Below are 18491 nucleotides of genomic sequence, written 5' to 3'. Positions count from 1 at the left end.
CACTGAAAATGACACCTTTGTGAATGCAATGATTGTTGTAATGCTTCAGTTGGTGTAGTACAAATTGGGAAAAAATTGTGCAATTTTCCATGAACGGGTGAAGACAGATTGTTGTATGGTTTGAGCAAAAATGGCTTATTAGGGGTACAGTTCGTTTCTTTTGGCAGAAGGCTTTTTATTAGCATGCAGCCAGGAGAGTGAGAAAAAGAAATCTGCAAGAAAGAAAATAAAAATCCCAGGAACTCGGGCTTAAAAAAACTATTCTAAAGGAGTCAATTGGAGTTGGGGAAATGTTGTCAATCATGTCTGTGTGTTTGCACAGGTGGGCTTGTTATATCGTCAAACAATGTTTTGAAGTTGTCCGCAGAGCTTCCTTTGGGACCAACTGCCTGTTTTGCAAGTTGGTTTAGTGCCTTAATCCTCTCCCTCATCCTTTTCCCTCTTTCTTGATTTAAAACCAGATCCAAACTTTTCAATACCGCATCTCTTGTGAACGTGACCTCTCCTCCACCTTCTTCAAGTCCCACACCGATTTCCCACCCATCCTGTACCATCCTTGCATTCAGCCTTTGGTCCCCGAAGGATGGCCTACAAATCATGGGGACTCCACCTTCAATGCTTTCCAACAAGGAGTTCCATCCACAGTGCGTGACGAAAACTCCCACAGCTCCGTGAGACAGAATCTCCGTCTGGGGAGCCCATGAAACCACCATTCCTTGTTGTAGCTTCTTTGCCCTCTCCTCCACGAACCCCTTTGGCAAATGCGTCCATGAGTTTTCTCTGAGGGACCATATGAATGGAACTCCGCTTCCTTGTAACGCTTCCGCAATCGCCACGAGCTCCTCTGGTGGAGGAACCATGACTGAACCAAAGCTTATGTAAGCCACGGACGAAGCTTTCTGCTTCTCCAGCCATGGAATGCAACCGTTGACATCCGCAGATGGCGGTGGCGGTGATGCCAGGTTTAAGGGTCCAACGTTGAGGAATTTCTTCAGCTTGGACTTCAAATCTTGTGTTATGGTTGTATCTAGTTCCTCAAAGGAGTTTATGAAAACTAAGGTTGCTCGAGGTAGAACCTGTCCCATTTGATGAAGCATGCTAGGGAATATGGAATCCAAGTTCCCAAACACAATTCCCTCCGGCAAATCCTGAACCTCAACTTTGGATAATCCCGGGATGAATTCCAGCTTCTGTTTTGCATTGCTTGGCGGACCTGCATGCATATATTTAATATAACGTTCGATTGCTTTTAGCCTCCGAAAAACATTAAAAAAAAGAAAAAAAAGAAAAGGAAAAATGCTTTTATTTTTTTTTTTTTCCATTTTTACCATAATTTGCATCCGGAAGAGTAAGGGTGCTTCTAATAAGATCGGTGTAGAGATGAGCAGATAGAGAGGTTGGTCCGGCGGTCCAAAAGGAAAGCCAAGGCACTCTCATCTCTTGAGCCATATCCGCCGCAAACCAAAAAAAAGCGTCGGTGAGCAAACATGTCACCTCCTTCCCAGTCTCCCTCACTGCCACATCGAAAGCCTCCCGAAAGCTCTGCGGGGCCGCCTTGACGAATAACTCTATCTTCTCCTGGGGCTTTCCCTGGAACTGATATCCTTCCGGCACCCCATCGGAGACGTTGTACGGCTTTATGTTGTCATTAGGTGCTGCGGAGGAGAAGATGGAGCTGTTGGAGTGGCAGGTGTTGAAGAAGGAGAAAACAGTGGTATTATTGGGAGGCACAGCAGCTGCTAGGCGCCTCACTATGGAAAGCAGAGGAGCAGCGTGGGTGCCAAAAGGGAAGGCTAGCACCGCTACATGGTGTTGAATTTTGGGCTCTTGGGTCTGGTTGATCATGGTTATGGTGGAATTTCCTTAACAATTTCTTTTTCTTTTTTTTTTTGGCCAAAATATGTTTGCTCTAGTGCACCCCTTCTAATTGGGTTTCAATTTCCAGATATATATCGAACTGAAATGAACACAACAACAATACAGTGGGTTCTTGTACTTGTGCGCCATGGGAATGGGGGTTGTGTTTAAAAGCTCGTTACTAATCACTGGTAAAAGTAGTTGTGGCTGAGCAAGGTGTTACGTATCTGTATTATCATATAGTACAGCAAAAATTTCATGGTGTACTTTTCAACCGTTAGTCATAAAATAAGGACAGGCGTTGAACAGACTTACCAACCCCCTTCATCAACCAAAAATAAATAGACTTACCAACCCAATTCATCAACCCAAATTTATAAAATAAAAAAAAAAGAAAGACTTAACCAGAACAACTCACTTTTCTTACTCCCCAATGCCCAAACGTTCCATACACCCATCCATTCATGACTCCGTACCCAGCTCTACAGGCTGGTAGTTCTTCCCATACTCAAACTATTGAATCTATGTATCCAACCAATCAGGCGCTGCCACATACCCGCAATTATTGTTTTTCCTTTCTCATTTTTATTTTTTTAATTTTTAATTTTTTACATATCTCAGTCAATAACCATATAAGTCAATTAGGAAAATAAATTGAGGGGTGGTGTGGTTGATTATGAACGACTTGTTGCCTTTTGAATCACTGTAGGTGATAAGGTACGTTTTGTTTTTTTCTCTTTTACCGACTTTTTGTGCATGTGTGATCATTGATACACGTGATTCTGAGTTGTGAGTTGTGAGTTGTGAGTTGTGACATGACCTCTTGGGCCGTTTGAAGGTTGCACAACAGTTGCCTAGTTGGATACAGATTCCAACTTATCACTTGGGCTTTGTTCCCCAATGCTTTCCGTCTTTCTGGATCCATAAAGCCCATTATGTGCCTACTACTATTTTCCACTTTCCCTTTTGCTAACATTTTCCGCCTATTTCACTTCTTGGGTGAATTTTTTTCGCACTTTTTTTTTTTTGGGGAACTATTTTCACTTACGAAAAAATATAATAAAAATTTTCTTTTTAATATTATTACATATCAATTATATATAAATTCAATAAACATTTTTTAACTTTTTTTTTTTTTTTTGCTTTATTAAAGAAAATTATGAAGAGTATTAAGTAATGTCTGCCAACAATAATAAAATATAGTAAGAAATCTCAAATATATGAAAGATAGCAGGATGAATTTTATAAAGAACTTTTGTAAAATTAGCAAATATTGACGCAAACTGTTTTTTGGTCAATATATACTGTCCTAATTTTTTACTTATTTAAATATACTAAGAAGAGAAACGAAGAATATTCTATTTCGATCAAGAATTAAATAAGAAATTCTTCATAAGAGACTTTTACTCCTATTTCAATTTGGAGAGTGTTTTATTAATTTATTTTTTAATTTTCTTAAATATATATATATCTAAAGGCAAAAAGGTTTCTTGGAAAATTCTCTTCCATAAAGCATCATCAGGATTCCACCACCGAGAAAGAGCTTGGAAATCGAAGAAAAGGAGAAAACGCGACCTTTCTTTCTGTTTTATTTCTCAGAACTTTCTTCCTCTCTTTCTCTCTCTCTCTCTCTCTCTCTCTCTCTTTGAAAATCGATCCACCAGGTTTCCGTGTATAGCCGATGAGCTCGTAAAAAATTTCTGAGACCCGCACAAAGTATCAAAGGGAAGCTAATTATCATATTATTATACAAACATTATGGGTCAAGCTTTTCGCAAGCTCTTCGATACCTTCTTCGGCAACAGTGAGATGCGAGTATACCTCTCTTTCTCTCTTATTATTATTATTATTATTACTTTTCTGATAAAAATATTATCATTATTTTCTTTTTGATAGTCTTTCGTTTTCCTTTCAATTTCATGCATGTTTTTATTTCCAAATTTATAAATTGGGGTCTTTATCGAATCATAAAATGATTTATATGTGATGATTATCTTCTATATGCTATTTGTTCATAAATGTGGGCGATTACTATCGCAAGCGACATAAACATATATAATTTCACAGCCAAAAAAAAAGAAAAAAAAAAGAAAAAAGGCTTCTGTTCTACAAATTGAGTTTTTCCTGCTTTACTTCAAACATATTTATTAGGCATTTTCTCCATGATTATAATTTTTTTTTTCATTATTTTTTTAAGCTGTTTCCTTTAGTTTTGCTAGTATCTTGCCTGGCATTTTATTATGTTTAGTTTCAACTGTCTTTGTTCTTTGGGATACTATATACAAATGGGTATTTATTGCTGAGCTAGAGAACTGTGAGCCTTTGTTGAACTAAAACGAATTCTATCAAATTACATGCCCAATTGGACATTCTATGTCCTTGATAAACTCAGCCTCATAGAACTTAGCAAACACACGCGTATATGCTTAGGAACCATTACTTTGTAGTTATGAACAATTATTAAATTGCTTTAAATAATTTCTAATGCTTGGAATTGTATATTATTTGCTTAAATTTAAGACATGTGTGTCGTAATTACTTCAATTGATGTGCTTGTGCTCTTCTTATTTTTAATTTTTTTTTACTTTGGACACGGCTTAGGTTGTTATGCTGGGCCTGGATGCAGCTGGTAAAACAACTATCCTGTACAAGCTTCACATTGGAGAAGTTTTGTCGACTGTCCCTACAATTGGTAGGTCATTTTGGTTTTTGGAAATTACTTGTTGATGAAAATTGGGCATGGTTTTACAATTTTCTTTGTTTGGTTGACTATCCTACTATTGTTTGATGCACTATTTAGCATATACCGGTCTTCCAAGGCTGACATTTGATTTATCTTTGGATTATTGGGATTCCCTAGGGCCTAAATTCTCTTTTAGACAGTCTTTCTTTCCTTTTTTTTTTTTTTGGGGGGTAATGCGAGCTTACCTGATATTTGCTTTTTGATTTCGTTTCTGATACCAACAAGTGCTTTAACATATATTTGTTAGCTGTCGTCGTAGATTACTATTTAGCTAGCCAGATTCTGAAAGTAACTGATGTTTATTAAATAATAGCATGGTTTGCGTGTGTGTGACTTGTGCTGTCGTGTTTATGTATACTCCCACGCATTACGTTTAGGTTTAGGTTTTATTTTTCCTAGTGTTTTAAAAGGCTTAGATATATTGTTATTCTGTGAACTTTGCTGTAATGGATTTCTATGTCTTTTACAGGTTTCAATGTGGAGAAAGTTCAGTATAAAAATGTTATATTCACAGTTTGGGATGTTGGTGGGCAAGAGAAACTAAGGCCACTCTGGAGGCATTACTTTAATAATACAGATGGACTGGTAAGCTACAGTTTCTGTGGTCTTGTTGGCTAGATTATGATTATTTCCAGTCACTTGTCCATATTGTTTCTTGCTTGTGCCTTCTGTATCCTTTTCTTCTGCCTTGTCTGATCTATGGTTGATGGCAGCACTTTTTTATCCAGTGTACAGAGGATGAAATTATATCTGTATTGATAGCCTTTTCTGTGCAGATTTATGTTGTTGATTCCTTGGACAGAGAGAGAATTGGGAAAGCAAAGGCAGAATTTCAGGTTGTGTCTTTAGAAAGGAATGTAATTTAAAATTTGAAGCATGTGGTTAATTGTTTCTCACTTAGCTTGGCTTTCTCTTTCAGGCTATCATCCGTGATCCGTTTATGCTCAACAGTGTCATCTTAGTGTTTGCTAATAAACAGGACATGGTATGTTGCTCTGGTATTTTGTTGTCATTGCTAAGAGCTTAAGTAATTAGGAAGTAGAACAAGCTATGTATATTAAACAAGAACACAAAACACTTGGAGTCCGTTTAGAAATGCTTTTGCAGGAAGTGTTTTTTTCTACAAAAGTGGTTTTCTAAGCACTCCAAACTATGTTTTCATGATTAACATTTCTAATAGTATAATAATTTGATTGTATCTGATTTCCAAGTGATATTACTCTCTTGGCATTACTAGTTTATTGAAACGAGATTGTAAACTACTTTAGTGTAAGTTGACGTTCAATAGGAAGCCTTTATTTTGGGCTAGAAGTCCAACTGATGGTGCATAACCATTGGATATGTAATTCGATGAAGTATGTGAAACTGCAGTTTAGGGTCTATGGTCTATTATATTTGTGTGTTTTAGGGTTTTTGTTATTGGTCTGTTTATGTGAAGTGACTTATTTAAAGTTTTCATAGATGATAAACCATTTGGAATTGTTATGTAAATTGCTTCATAAAACAAAGCAGTTTTAAATGAATCAAGCGGCTATGACTGTTGTGGGTTCAGCTGGCATGTTCCAAAATCTAAAAGTAGTTTATGTAAGATATAAAATTAACTTTTAAAAGTGTTATGGTATAAAGGCAACTGCATCTATATCTCCATGTGTACAGCAAAATTAATTTTTGATAAAATTAGATTTATCAGGTACCAATGAAATCCTTTGGTTTCCATATTTTCCTTGCCAACTCTTTATGTAAGTTTGACATATGTTTAATTTTCTTCTACCGGTAAGTGGGATGCATGTTACATAGATGTGAAATATGTATAACTTTTAAAGCTAGGAGGGATGGGAGTCAAACAAAGAAGTGTTGTCGTACTCCAAAAATTTGCAGGCTTCACCTTTCGTAGTTGCCTCTTTTTATTTTTATTTTTTATTTTTTATTTTTTTCTTTTATAGTTTTCTGGTAGCTTCCCATTTCATAGTTGTAAATTCATCTGAGTCACAATAAGTTAGTTGTCCTTTAGGCACTAGTAATTTTAACTATGTAATTTTTTTGTTTCCTTCTTGAAACCAGAAAGGAGCAATGACACCGATGGAAGTATGTGAAGGGCTGGGTCTCTTTGATCTGAAGAACAGAAAATGGCACATACAAGGGACTTGTGCACTTCGGGGAGATGGCCTTTATGAGGGTTTGGACTGGTTAGCTGGAACGCTTAAAGAAATGAAAGCTGCTGGATACTCCTCAGTGGGCACCTCCTCCTTTTAACTGTCAGGTTAATTACCTATCCGTCGCCACCTTCCTGTTTACCTCCAGAAAATGGCAAACCATCATTTACTTCTGTTTGTATTTTGTTGTGCAGGTTTGTCTGGGACGATAGGGCTTACAGAGCTTCAGGATTGTCCTTCTGCACATTTAAAGCCCTGTACTATGATCAAATTTTTTTTTTTTTTTTTTTTTTTTTTTTTTTTTTTTTTTCTGGTTATCTTGGATTTGTCTTAAAAGCTAATGAAGTTTAGTAGGTGCTTAACCCAGGTCATACTTGGCACTCAAAAATTGTAACTTCCTCCTCCCATGTATATTGAAGATGAGCAGGTTGTCCCATAAATGAATATATAGATCGCACGCTGGAATTATGTATGTTTTGGATCTTTTGCAGCACACCCTTTGCATATATTCTTACATTATGGAGACGATTGATATACTCTCTCTCTCTCTCTCTCTCTCTCTCTCTCTCTCTCTCTCTTTTATAGCAATACTAAAGAAACAACATGTACTTTGTCTTCAGCAAAATACATTTGCAAAAAAGTCATACGGGGGTGTAGAAAGTGTTTTGAGATATGTTTATTTCTACCTGAAGTCAGGAATTTATGGACTGGAGCTAAGAATATAAGTGGACATGGTTTGAATGAAATAAACAGGAGATTATTTTGGCATAGGCGTTATTTTGATTTGTTGCGAGTTACAATCAAGAGTGCTGTACTGAAACCTTGGGAAAGATTTGTGAGCTCAAAAAGTTGCAATTCCCACGCTGACATCTGGAAAATCCCCCCTCGTATACAATGCCTTTGCTACTCGAATCTTCAAGCGCGGCAACATAAGTGAGAGTGCGTGAGCGTGATTCTTACAACCAGTGAAAAAATAAAGTGCTTTCCCAAAACTGTCGAATCGAAGCTCTTGTAGCTCAGTTGGTTAGAGCACCCGTTTAGTAAGCGGGAGGTCTTGAGTTCGACTCTCAACGAGAGCAGACGATTTTTTGTTTTTTCGTTCCTGATTATATTTTGTTCTCAGCCGAAAAAATCTAATCCAACGGTTATTTTTCTCCATCAAGATCCTAGTCATCAGTTCCCCTGACCACACATATTCCAACTCTCTGTCTCACTCTCATTCATAACAACACAAATCATGCAAATAATCATTACTAGGGAATTTTTTTTTTTTAAATGCATATTTAAAAAAAAATAAAAAATAAAAAATAAAAAATGAATTTAACCACCACAGAGTAACCACCAAAAAGATTCCAAAATTCGACGGAGGAAAAGGGAGAGAAAACATGCTCTCATGCCAACCACCCACCACCACCACCTCCTCCGAATCCTCAATGTTGGCTCACAAATTCCACCGCCATCACTTCCGCAACTGCTCTCCCAAATTTCGATGCATTCTCGACCAGATTGCTCCCAAATTCGCCGTCTCCTCCTCCCTCAGCTCCGTCTTCACCTCCACCAACGTCATCGCCGCCGCAGCCTCCTCCGGTTCCACCACCCTCCACGGCGCCGTCACCTCCACCATCACTCAAGTCGCTGTTACTGCCGTCGCCATTGCCTCCGGTGCTTGTCTCTCCACTAAGGTCGATTTCTTGTGGCCCAAACTAGACGAGCAACCAGGTCTCTTTCTTTTTCTTTTGCCTCTCCTCTCTCTCTCTCTCTCTCTCTCGCTGTGTTTGGTCTGTGTGCTTCTTCGTTTTCTTTGAATTTCTTAGTCTTTAACGAATCGCGTCTGAGTATATTAGATTTGACAAAGTCTAATTCCATTTCGTTCGAGAGTGTTTTGTGGTTTGTGAGAATACGAATTGCGAAAGCTAGTAGAGCCAAGGCGAAGAACGAAACTCGTTTTCCTTCTTATTCTAGTAGTAATAGTTTGATTGAAACGAGCTAGTGAAGCGGAGGCGAAGAAAATTAGGAAAAAAAAAAAAAAAAAAAAAAGAAACGTTTCTCTTTCTTGATTATTAGAGTAATACGTATGATTCAAAAATGTTGCAGGTTCTCTTATAGTGGAGGGAGTAGATGTAACTGGATATTCCATATTTGGTGAACCGGAGGTATATATGCCATTATTATTATTATTATTATTATTATTATTATTATTATTATTAACAGCTTTTGGCGGCTACAGATTGTGCAGAGTATATTAAGTGTTTGATCGATGCCTCTGAAACAACTCTATTCTGTTATCTGTGAAGGCAGGTGCAAAAGGCTATCGCATTTGCTAAAAAAGCCCACCACGGCCAACTACGCAAAACTGGAGACCCTTACTTAACGCATTGTATCCAAACGGGGAGAATCTTGGCCATGTTGGTTCCTTCCAGTGGCAAAAAAGTAATCTTTTGCCTTCCCGCATTTTTCAGAATTTCTGGCTCAATTCATCAATCACCTATTGTGATCTTTCAGAAGTTATGTTTCATTCGCAGGGATAGTCCATCTCTACGCTAAACAATAACTAGAAATTGTCTGTAGTTATTCGTTATGAATTCCAATACCGAGCCTTTGTAATTTTGGTACTTCACACTTTCATTATTTTCAAGTTGACTGACCTGTTGATAAAATTTATTTTCTTCTTCTCCATGAAGTTGGAGCAAAATTTCAGTATGTCAAGCATGTCCCAAAAAAAAAAATAATAAAAAAATAAAAATTTCTGTTCCTTTAATTTCATCAATTTTAAGTTTGTTGCAGGCTATTGAAACAGTTGTGGCTGGAATTCTCCATGATGTGATTGATGATACATGTGAAAGTTTGCATAGTGTGGAAGAACAGTTTGGGCATGATGTGGCTAAGTTGGTAGCCGGAGTTTCCAGGTTGAGTTATATAAATCAGGTAACACGAACAGCTTATGACAATTTTTAGTTTTGTTATATTATGGCTACTGTGTTTAACTTTTCCCCACTTACTTCTCTGTTCATTCTATACTATGGGCTATGGCTAATATGTTTAATGTTTTGCAGCTCTTACGGAGACATCGCAGGGTAAATGTGAGCCGGGAAACCCTTGGGCATGAGGAGGTATGTAACTTATTTTCGAGATTCAATAATAACTGTCCAGATTCCATACTATGAATAGTCTTGTAGATGATCATAAGGCCAGCAGTGTTTAGCTGCTTCCTTATTCTATTTCTCGTAATTGCTTTATTCATATATTAGGCAAACAATTTACGAGTTATGCTGCTGGGCATGGTTGATGATCCACGCGTGGTGCTTATCAAGCTTGCTGATCGTCTTCACAACATGAGAACCATGTATTTAATTCTCAACTTTGGATATTTTATTATCTTTTCTTCTAAGAGTGGTCAATTCATTCATATCTCATGTTTATTAATTCCTTAATGTGGAATGATTATTTTCTGGATTATGCATTGTGCCTCTTCTATTTGTATTTGTTAGTGTTGTTTGGTTGGTTACTTTAGTTGGACAAGAGGGGGAAATTTATGACTTTTTTGCAATTTATCTTTTTATTCTTTTTGTACATTGAAAATTTAGGTTCTTAGTACGAGCAGATGGGTAATGCCCTAAATATTGATATTTTCACAGTTATGCTTTGCCATTGCTAAAAGCCCAGGCTGTTGCAAAGGAGACTCTAGTTGTTTGGTGTTCACTTGCCTCCAGATTAGGCTTGTGGGCATTGAAAGCTGAACTGGAAGATCTGTGCTTTGCTGTTCTTCAGGTCTGATCTTTCACCATGGTTCGGAAGCAAGATATATAATTATGTCTGATTTTGATCCATAGCCTCTTATTTATACATATATATATATATATATATATATTTTTTTTTTTTTTTTGGTTTCTCTGTTTTTTCCTTGTCATAAGACTGCAAAATGAATATTTTCCTTCTCTTTTATTAATTGAATTTTTTAGCTAGTCTCTGTGCTTTTGCTTTATATTGTATCTGAACACATGCAAGTCTAGCTTCATCTTAAGACTTGGCGATTTTCATTCTGGTAGTGCAATTTCAGAACAAAGCTATTTTCAATTGAACAACCATCACAAAAGCTAGTGCATATGGCATTTAAATGCAGCAAACTTTTGTTTTAATATCTAGCACATACAAAACTCAAAGAAGAATAGATAATACATCTACTTAGAAAATAAATTTTGTGGATTATACTTCATGAAGAAAATATAGCATGAGAGTATTTGAGAGGAAGGAATGAAATGAATAAATAAGAAAAGGTAAACAATAAAGCATAAATATTGCACATTTAGATTTTGACGTGGGTACAAAGTGGGCTATGCATTTGTAAAATTTCAAATAATATATTGTCGTAATGCACAAGTCCGGTTGAAGTATTGAGCACCTACTTTCTGGAATTAACATTTAAGGTTTTTAGAACTTAAAGTTGATCTTGTATGAGTTGGAACTTTGATTGGTTGAGAACTACTGGTTCCAAGTTTGATGCCATTGTTGTTTAAGAAGGCTGGTGTCATTTTTTGATTATATGTCTTTTACAAATCATATGCAGCCTCAAATATTTCAGAAAATGAGGGCTGATCTAGCTTTCATGTGGAGCACGAGCAGCAGAGAAGGAAGTACAAAGAAAATCTGTGCAAAAGCCAACTTCCTCCCTTTAAATGATAAGAGCTCCTTTTTTGACTATGAGGGATTGGTGGCAATTGATGAAGATGTCACAAGCATGAAGGTAATTCTTTATCTTCTGCTTTCTAAATATATGGGTGAAAACCTGCTTCAGAAAAAGTTTGTCATGGCTTGCATTTCTTTAGAAAAGGTGGTTGCAGAATGATCATGCTTGAAGTTGTAGTTATGTTGCATTGCAATTGGTTTAAATGAAGAATCTGGCATGGTCATCTATTGACTTCCAATGGTGCTATTACCTGTAACTAAGATGCTTTGGTTGACATTACAATTAGATTTTTGAGGACTGCAGAATTTAGGGGGTGCGAGATGGTTGGAAAAACTTGCTACTGAAAGAATGGAGTTCAGAATTGAAAAGGCAGTTAATTGGAAAGCCAGTGCTTATTTTTGGATATTTCGTCTATTTTTTTCTTTCAGAATCTGTTGGAAGCGGTAGTGCCATTTGATGTCTTGTTGGATCGGAGTAAAAGGACCAACTTTCTTAACAGTCTTAGAAAAGGTTTGGAGACCCAAACAAGCCCCAAGGTTGTGCGAGATGCTGCAATTGCTTTGGCATCTCTGATAGAGTGTGAGGAAGCACTTGAGCGGGAGTTGATTGTGTCAACTTCGTAAGTCCTGCTTTCAGTTACTCCTCTACTGCATATAAATTCTGAACTGAATATAACAGTTGTATGCATCTATTATCTTGTCTTATACATCTAATGCAATGGATGCTGGCAACTATAGTAAGTTTGACTGTTGCTAAAGGTTTGGCCCCCCTCCCCTTGTCTGCTTGCAGTTATGTACCAGGGATGGAGGTAACTTTGTCCAGCCGACTAAAAAGTTTGTATAGCATCTATAGCAAGGTATTGACATTGTGAAATGGTGTTCTAAAACATAATTCGGTGCATAATTGTGTCAAAATTGTTCCAAATGTTATGAAATGGTACGCCAAAGCATTGATTTAATATTTATTAAAAAATTTTGTACGCAATCTCCAATTGGTTTCTTGCCTTTATGATTTGTTATTATTATTTTTTTATTCTCTTGTGCGCCTAGAAGGATGTTTGATTATACTAATACTGCCAGAACCATGTTACACAGTTCATTGGAGCCATGTTGGGCTACAATTTGTTTCATATAATTTTATTGTCTGCAAATATGCTTATTTTTCAAGTGCATTGTATGGTATTGTACTGAGTTCTGTTGTTTTTATTTGTATTAAATATGCGTTTCAAATAATTTTATCTCCATAGTTTCAAAAATTGACAGGCGTGCCCCTTATCAAAATTTCATGACCGTTACATTTTATGATTTCATCTTTTCTTTGTGTAGATGAAACGGAAGGATGTAAGCATTGATCAAATATATGATGCCCGTGCGCTAAGGGTAGTCGTTGGCGACAAGAATGGAACTTTGCATGGACCTGCTGTTCAGTGCTGCTACAGTCTTCTTGACATTGTACACAAGTAAGTCAAATGAACTTATCATCATTTTATATCATATGCAACCAAACAAATTCAATAGTGGAAAATGTGAAACTCCCTTTAATTTAATGTATTGATAAAATAATCATTACCACAAAATTATTGCAAAGAAATTTTTGAGCAGGATGAAAAATAACAGGTTGATGTTTGCTAGTGTTGGCTATGTGGAGATATATTTGTTTTAAATCATATGTATTAAGTAAGTTGTTCAAAATAACAAGTATATTTTATTTCTGTAATAAAGTTCATTTCACCAGTCGATCTTAGTTCTTAAACTTACTATGAATTTCAAAATTTTAAGATGTTAGAAAATGAATTCACCTATGCATGTCAAGCAAACACAACATATATTTACATTTTCTCTCATTTGTAGATCCACTATGAATATCAAGTCCAGCACACAACCCTAACTCTTTTCCTCATTTGTATATCCACCATGAATATCAAGTCAAACAAGTCATATTAACAGATGTAATGTTATTTTTTGTGCAGACTTTGGACCCCTATTGATGGTGAATTTGATGATTACATTGTCAATCCAAAACCCAGTGGCTACCAGGTTAGGCTTTCATTAATGTTTACTATGAAAGAAAAATTGCTAATATAATTTTCTTGCTATTGGATTTTCATTTATGTTTTAAAGCAGACAAGATAGATACTGACACTTGAAAATCTACATTATATTCCATAATTCAAATATTCTTTGGAAGATCTTGGAACTCACCGTCAATTAAATTATTTTACATCGTCCATTAAAATCTTAATCCCTTGGATATACAGATACTGCACAAGTAATTGTATAAAACTCAATTTGTGAGATTTGCCAAGTATAAAAAACCGTAAATGTCTCAAGTATAGCCAGTTTAGTGGTAAGCAGCAGAGGTCTAATAATGACAATGATCTAGATTTTCCAAAATGAGAGACGAGAAAAATAAAGGAGAGGGGGTATGGTAAAAAAAAAAAAAAAAACTTGGGATATAATCAGAGAAAAAAAGCTAATAAATATAAATTAAATTACAAAAATATGGAATCATAAAGTCTACCTTTAAATCAGGTTTAATATTCTTGATGTCTGGTAGTTTGACCAACTAACACTGTCTAATAGCCTTAAGCCACTGGAAATAACGCCCACTTTGAACTTTATGTAGGTCTAATCTTATATTTTTAATCTTTTGTGAGCCTTTATGTCGAATTCCTGTTTGCAGTCTCTGCACACTGCAGTACAAGGTTCTGAAGGATCACCTTTGGAAGTTCAAATAAGAACACAGGTTCCTATCTTATTCCAGTTATAAACATGTGCAGTTTCTTGTTAGTACTAGCAATTGATCTAATTTCTATAGCTTCTTATTTTTAGAGGATGCATGAATATGCTGAACATGGACTAGCAGCGCATTGGCTTTATAAAGAAAATGGAAATGTACTGTCTTCCATAAGCAGCATAGATGAATCTGAAATAGAGGTGTCTTCCTATCTATCCAAAGAGATAGAGGATCAAAATACTATAGAGGGTGACTTCTTGCAGAAGTACAGTTTGTTGAAAACAGGACATCCAGTTCTCAGAGTTGAAGGAAGTCATCTGCTTGCTGCTGTTATTGTTAGGTATGTAACTAATTCATGTCTAATGTAAATATATTCCATTATAACCTTAATAACTACTAACATATACATCAGAGTTGAATTTTCAGGGTAGAAAAGGATGGAAGGGAATTGCTTGTCGCTGTTAGCTTTGTACTTCCAGCTTCTGAATCAGTTGCTGATAGAAGATCTTCTTTTCAGATGAAGCGATGGGAAGCTTATGCAAGATTATACAAAAAGGTTGACCTGATTTTCTTTTGGTGTCTTGGAACTTTGATTACAATGAGAGGTTCAGCATCTAAAAATGCGTTCACTGAAAATTTACAATCTGATACTCAATTTGCTGCACTTGGTTTATGATGTACATGGCTGTCACGAATAAGAATCTATGAGAGTTATGGGGAACCTTTAGTATTGATTTTAATTTGGGTTGAACTTTGATGTTATTTTCCTGAAACTACAGGAAAGAATGTATAAGCTTGGAACTTTCTTGATTTGCAAGGTTAAAACACTCAAATTGACAGCCACCTTTTAATCAAAGAGTATGAAATGCCATGTTATCCTGTTATTCTTTCACAAGTTGTTCATGGTGTCTGGACCAACTCTCTAGTTTTCTACTTTGGCACATGTTCATTTAATATAGTGAATTAAATTACCTTTGTGGTTCCAATTTTGCATTCCAGGTTTCGGATGAATGGTGGTGTGAACCAGGACATGGGGATTGGTGCACTTGCCTAGAGAAGTATACACTTTGTCGAGATGGCATGTACCACAAGGTATGTCTTACATGTATTTCCAGATGAAAGATAAGATGTTGCTATTTCAATATGTATTGCTGTGCCATGCTAAGTTTTTATGTGATTAAACTAGTTTCTCGGATTTCCATGTCTCGGCTTTCATTTGCTTCTAATTATTATCTGAATTATGAGTAGGGACACAAGTTGTTTAACATTTTAAGCAACTACGTTCACATTAGCATCACAAGCAAACTTCTAGTTGCACTTTCCTGAAGAAAATAATTAAGATTCTCTTTATTTTGGTTTTTCCCTTGCAGCAAGATCAGTTTGGGCGTCTACTGCCAACCTTCATTCAGGTCATTGATTTGACTGACCAAGAAGAATCAGAATATTGGGCTGTTGTATCAGCTGTTTTCGAGGGCAGACAGCTTGATTTTATTACTAGACGGCCAAGATTAAACTCGGCTGCGTTAACTTCCATGGAAACTAGCATCAATAATAAGGTATGCCTGTGCTCTTTAGTCAAATCATCACTTAAAACCATTTCGAAATATTTTGGGCTTATCTGATTCTCTTGCTTAAATTTTGCTTCTGTTAACTAATCAACTGTGAGAAAATTAGTTGGTACTCTATCTTTAGTCTAGTATATGATATGGATTTCTTTCCCCTTCAAAAATAGTTATGACATATATATAGGTCAGGATCACAGTACACATGGATGGTAACGAGAAAGCAATCAAAGTTTTAGAGATTCTAATAAATATTTGATGGTAGTCATTATTACAAATCAATTAGGAGACAGTTCACTGGCAACCAAGTTTTGCTTTCTTTCCTGATGTTATTATTTAGTTATTTATTTTTGCCACAAAATGAAACCGACATATTTTCTGGAAAATGACTTGTTCCAAAATATGAGACAATTTGTCAGTCTTGACAAAATGCTATATTAGAAAGTAGATGGTGTTTTTTTTTTTTTTTTTTTTTGTGCTTATCAAAGCTCTGACTGAAACAAAGGCAAGGGGGCGTAAAAAAGAAATTGATGAAACATCAGCATGTTCCCATCACTTATACACGCACACATATGGTTAAAAATGAGCTCTATTGTACATCTAAAGTTGTTTGTTGTCATTGGAAGTCTGGAATGTTGGTTTTCTTGAGACTTGAACCACAGAGCTGTCATAGGCGCTAACGTTGGCTTTCAAATTGCAGGTGCGTTTGTTGAGGACAATGTTAAGATGGGAGGAACAGCTACACTCAGAAGCAAGCCTTGGTGGAAAATCATATGGTTCCATAGTACTTGGGGAGGTAGTGATTGTATGCTGGCCCCATGGTGAGATAATGAGGTTGGAGGCTGGTAGCACTGCTGCAGATGCTGCAAGAAGAGTAGGACTTGAAGGTAAGCTGGTTTTGGTTAATGGTCAGCTTGTCTTACCCAATACAAAGCTCAAAGATGGTGATGTAGTTGAAGTTAGAGTATAATAATTTGTAAAAAATTCTCTCAGAAGAACCAAAAAAGGAAAGAAAAAAAAAGAAAGTCAAAGAAAAAGGAAGAAAAATTGTGGAAAAGATAGAGACAAAGGACCGACTCAAGGTATCATATCAGACTCAGAAACAAGATAACACCATCTTAAAGTCATCAGAGTACAAGCTTTGTGATATGGATTGAGCAGGATATTGGAGGATGTTGGTCCTGGTATAGAATTTTTGGCAGTGAATTTGTTTTGTTTCGTTTTAGATAAGAGGATAGAACAGAGTTGAATGTACATGTACAGCCAAAAAGAAAAAAAGAAAAAAAGAAATAATATTCATTTTCCAACCAATTAGAAAATTGCAGTGGCTCTTTTTACTTAAACAGAAATCGTGGTCCTTTATGACCCAGATTCTGATCTTCATTTTTTCCCAGTAAAAAAAAAAAAGAAAGCAGTAGGTTAGGAACTACAAGATATCGGTTGCAAAACACATGTTAATTATATTAATCGATGGTCTTATTAGGAACTGAATCGACCATTGTAGGCTAGGTTCTATCAAATATATATATATATATATATATGGGTGTGTGTGTGTGTATATATCATAAACAAGGAACAGCAAAACTTTATGAATTACTTCTCTCCATAACAATTTCCTCTTTTAAGGTTCCGCTGGAAAACAACAACAACAAAAGAAATCACAGCTTTGAAGGAAAATCAAACATTGGCTCTTCAATGTAAATAAATTATCCCATTGTATTAATTAAATATATTGGTATGGGTGTTTGTTGAATAATGGAACGCAATTAAGTCCAGCCGTGTGTGGTTGGCAGTAATTTTAATAAACGACGGCAGAGTCACAATCTTCAGATATATAATAGAATGGACTTGCAGGTTTTTCATTCTTCTTCTAATGCAAGGAGTTTGATGAGATGTATTAGATCACGTGGACTAGAAAGTTATTGTATAAATTTTATCTTATGATGATTATTGTACCTTCCGATTTTTGTCACATTTTTCATTCGAAAAACATGAACGAATTATGAAACTAGGGAGAAAGAGAGAGAGACCCAAATCTCAAAGCTTAATCAAACAGTAGAGAACAAAGTGGCGAACGGGTGCTTAACGCGTGGGAATCTGCCGAAGAGCCAAAAAGGCGCTGTTGGATGAGGCTGCGTAGCATTAGTTGTTTGGTCAGGTAAAGGCTGACCAAGTCAATGATGCTTGGGTGGGACTGAGACAGGCACGTACTCCCACGGCGGCGGGGAATCTTGGACAATGGGTGAAAGGGTGATCGCCACCGCTTGCTAGATTGATTGATTAGCCAAAAATTTATAAAAATTTTATCAAGGTACATGCATTAGTACAAATTTCCAAGTATATTTTGGAGTAATTACGTGTACATGGTTCCAATGAAAAAAAGTTTTTTTTTTTTTTTGGGGCAGAAAATAAGAAAAAAAGAAAAAGACTAAGGGTCACGGATTCTGCCAATCTGAGTGCGTATGCTTATGAAACGGGTTTATGATATTGGCATGAATTGCATGATCTTTTTATATCTACTAATAATAATATTTTATGAAAATGCCGAGATTTTTTCCTTTTTAAATTACAATAATATCCTATTTACAATTTCAATAATTCTCCACTTTTGATATTTCGAATATATAAAATCTATTAATAATATTTTATGGAAATGCTGAGATTTTTTTTTTTAATATTTTACAAAAATTTCAATTTACAACTACAATAATTCTCTATTTTTGATATTTGGAATCTATAATTATTTTTTTTTATAC

At 35.9% G+C, this 18491-nt stretch overlaps 3 protein-coding genes and 1 non-coding gene across 6 annotated transcripts; 3 read left to right on the top strand and 1 right to left on the bottom strand.

The window, feature by feature from the left end:
- Window positions 1-55: 55 nt before the first annotated feature.
- Window positions 56-2206, bottom strand: LOC107414867 (anthocyanidin 3-O-glucosyltransferase UFGT). The gene is made up of 2 exons (XM_016023070.4): window positions 1329-2206; window positions 56-1213 (listed from the first exon to the last, which is right to left on the bottom strand). The coding sequence occupies exons 1-2, from the start codon at window positions 1843-1845 to the stop codon at window positions 297-299; spliced, it is 1434 nt and encodes a 477-aa protein (XP_015878556.3). The 5' UTR covers window positions 1846-2206; the 3' UTR covers window positions 56-296.
- Window positions 2207-3301: 1095 nt separating this feature from the next.
- LOC107414873 (uncharacterized) lies at window positions 3302-7289 on the top strand. The gene is made up of 7 exons (XM_016023077.4): window positions 3302-3672; window positions 4459-4549; window positions 5070-5185; window positions 5377-5436; window positions 5520-5585; window positions 6662-6860; window positions 6948-7289. Exons 1-6 carry the CDS (start codon window positions 3616-3618, stop codon window positions 6851-6853), a joined length of 582 nt encoding a protein of 193 aa, XP_015878563.1. The 5' UTR covers window positions 3302-3615; the 3' UTR covers window positions 6854-6860; window positions 6948-7289.
- A 469-nt stretch (window positions 7290-7758) lies between these two features.
- On the top strand, window positions 7759-7832 carry TRNAT-AGU (transfer RNA threonine (anticodon AGU)). Its single transcript has one exon. It is a non-coding gene; the product is annotated as a tRNA-Thr (tRNA).
- Window positions 7833-8042: 210 nt separating this feature from the next.
- Window positions 8043-17683, top strand: LOC107414872 (uncharacterized). 3 transcript variants are annotated; one of them, XR_009640353.1, is made up of 18 exons: window positions 8043-8472; window positions 8848-8906; window positions 9052-9183; window positions 9538-9678; window positions 9807-9863; window positions 10002-10096; window positions 10389-10521; window positions 11318-11494; window positions 11866-12056; window positions 12227-12293; window positions 12763-12896; window positions 13407-13473; window positions 14120-14182; window positions 14269-14513; window positions 14600-14729; window positions 14953-15031; window positions 15173-15265; window positions 15544-15569. XR_009640353.1 is itself a non-coding variant. In XM_016023076.4 (18 exons), exons 1-18 carry the CDS (start codon window positions 8139-8141, stop codon window positions 16703-16705), a joined length of 2574 nt encoding a protein of 857 aa, XP_015878562.3. In that variant the 5' UTR covers window positions 8047-8138; the 3' UTR covers window positions 16706-17683. The 3 variants fall into 3 exon arrangements, 2 of the variants coding, with proteins under 2 accessions (XP_015878562.3, XP_024927271.2); XM_016023076.4 differs by lacking the exon at window positions 14953-15031 and adding an exon at window positions 16436-17683 and having other exon boundaries at window positions 8047-8472; window positions 15544-15729; XM_025071503.3 differs by lacking the exon at window positions 14953-15031 and adding an exon at window positions 16436-17683 and having other exon boundaries at window positions 8391-8472; window positions 9048-9183; window positions 15544-15729.
- The last annotated feature ends 808 nt before the right edge of the window (window positions 17684-18491 follow it).

Source organism: Ziziphus jujuba, chromosome 8 (genome assembly GCF_031755915.1).
Source record: "Ziziphus jujuba cultivar Dongzao chromosome 8, ASM3175591v1".
Taxonomy (NCBI): domain Eukaryota; kingdom Viridiplantae; phylum Streptophyta; class Magnoliopsida; order Rosales; family Rhamnaceae; genus Ziziphus; species Ziziphus jujuba.
The sequence above is the reverse complement of the archived record's forward strand: the minus strand, read 5'-3'. Positions and strand labels throughout refer to the sequence as shown.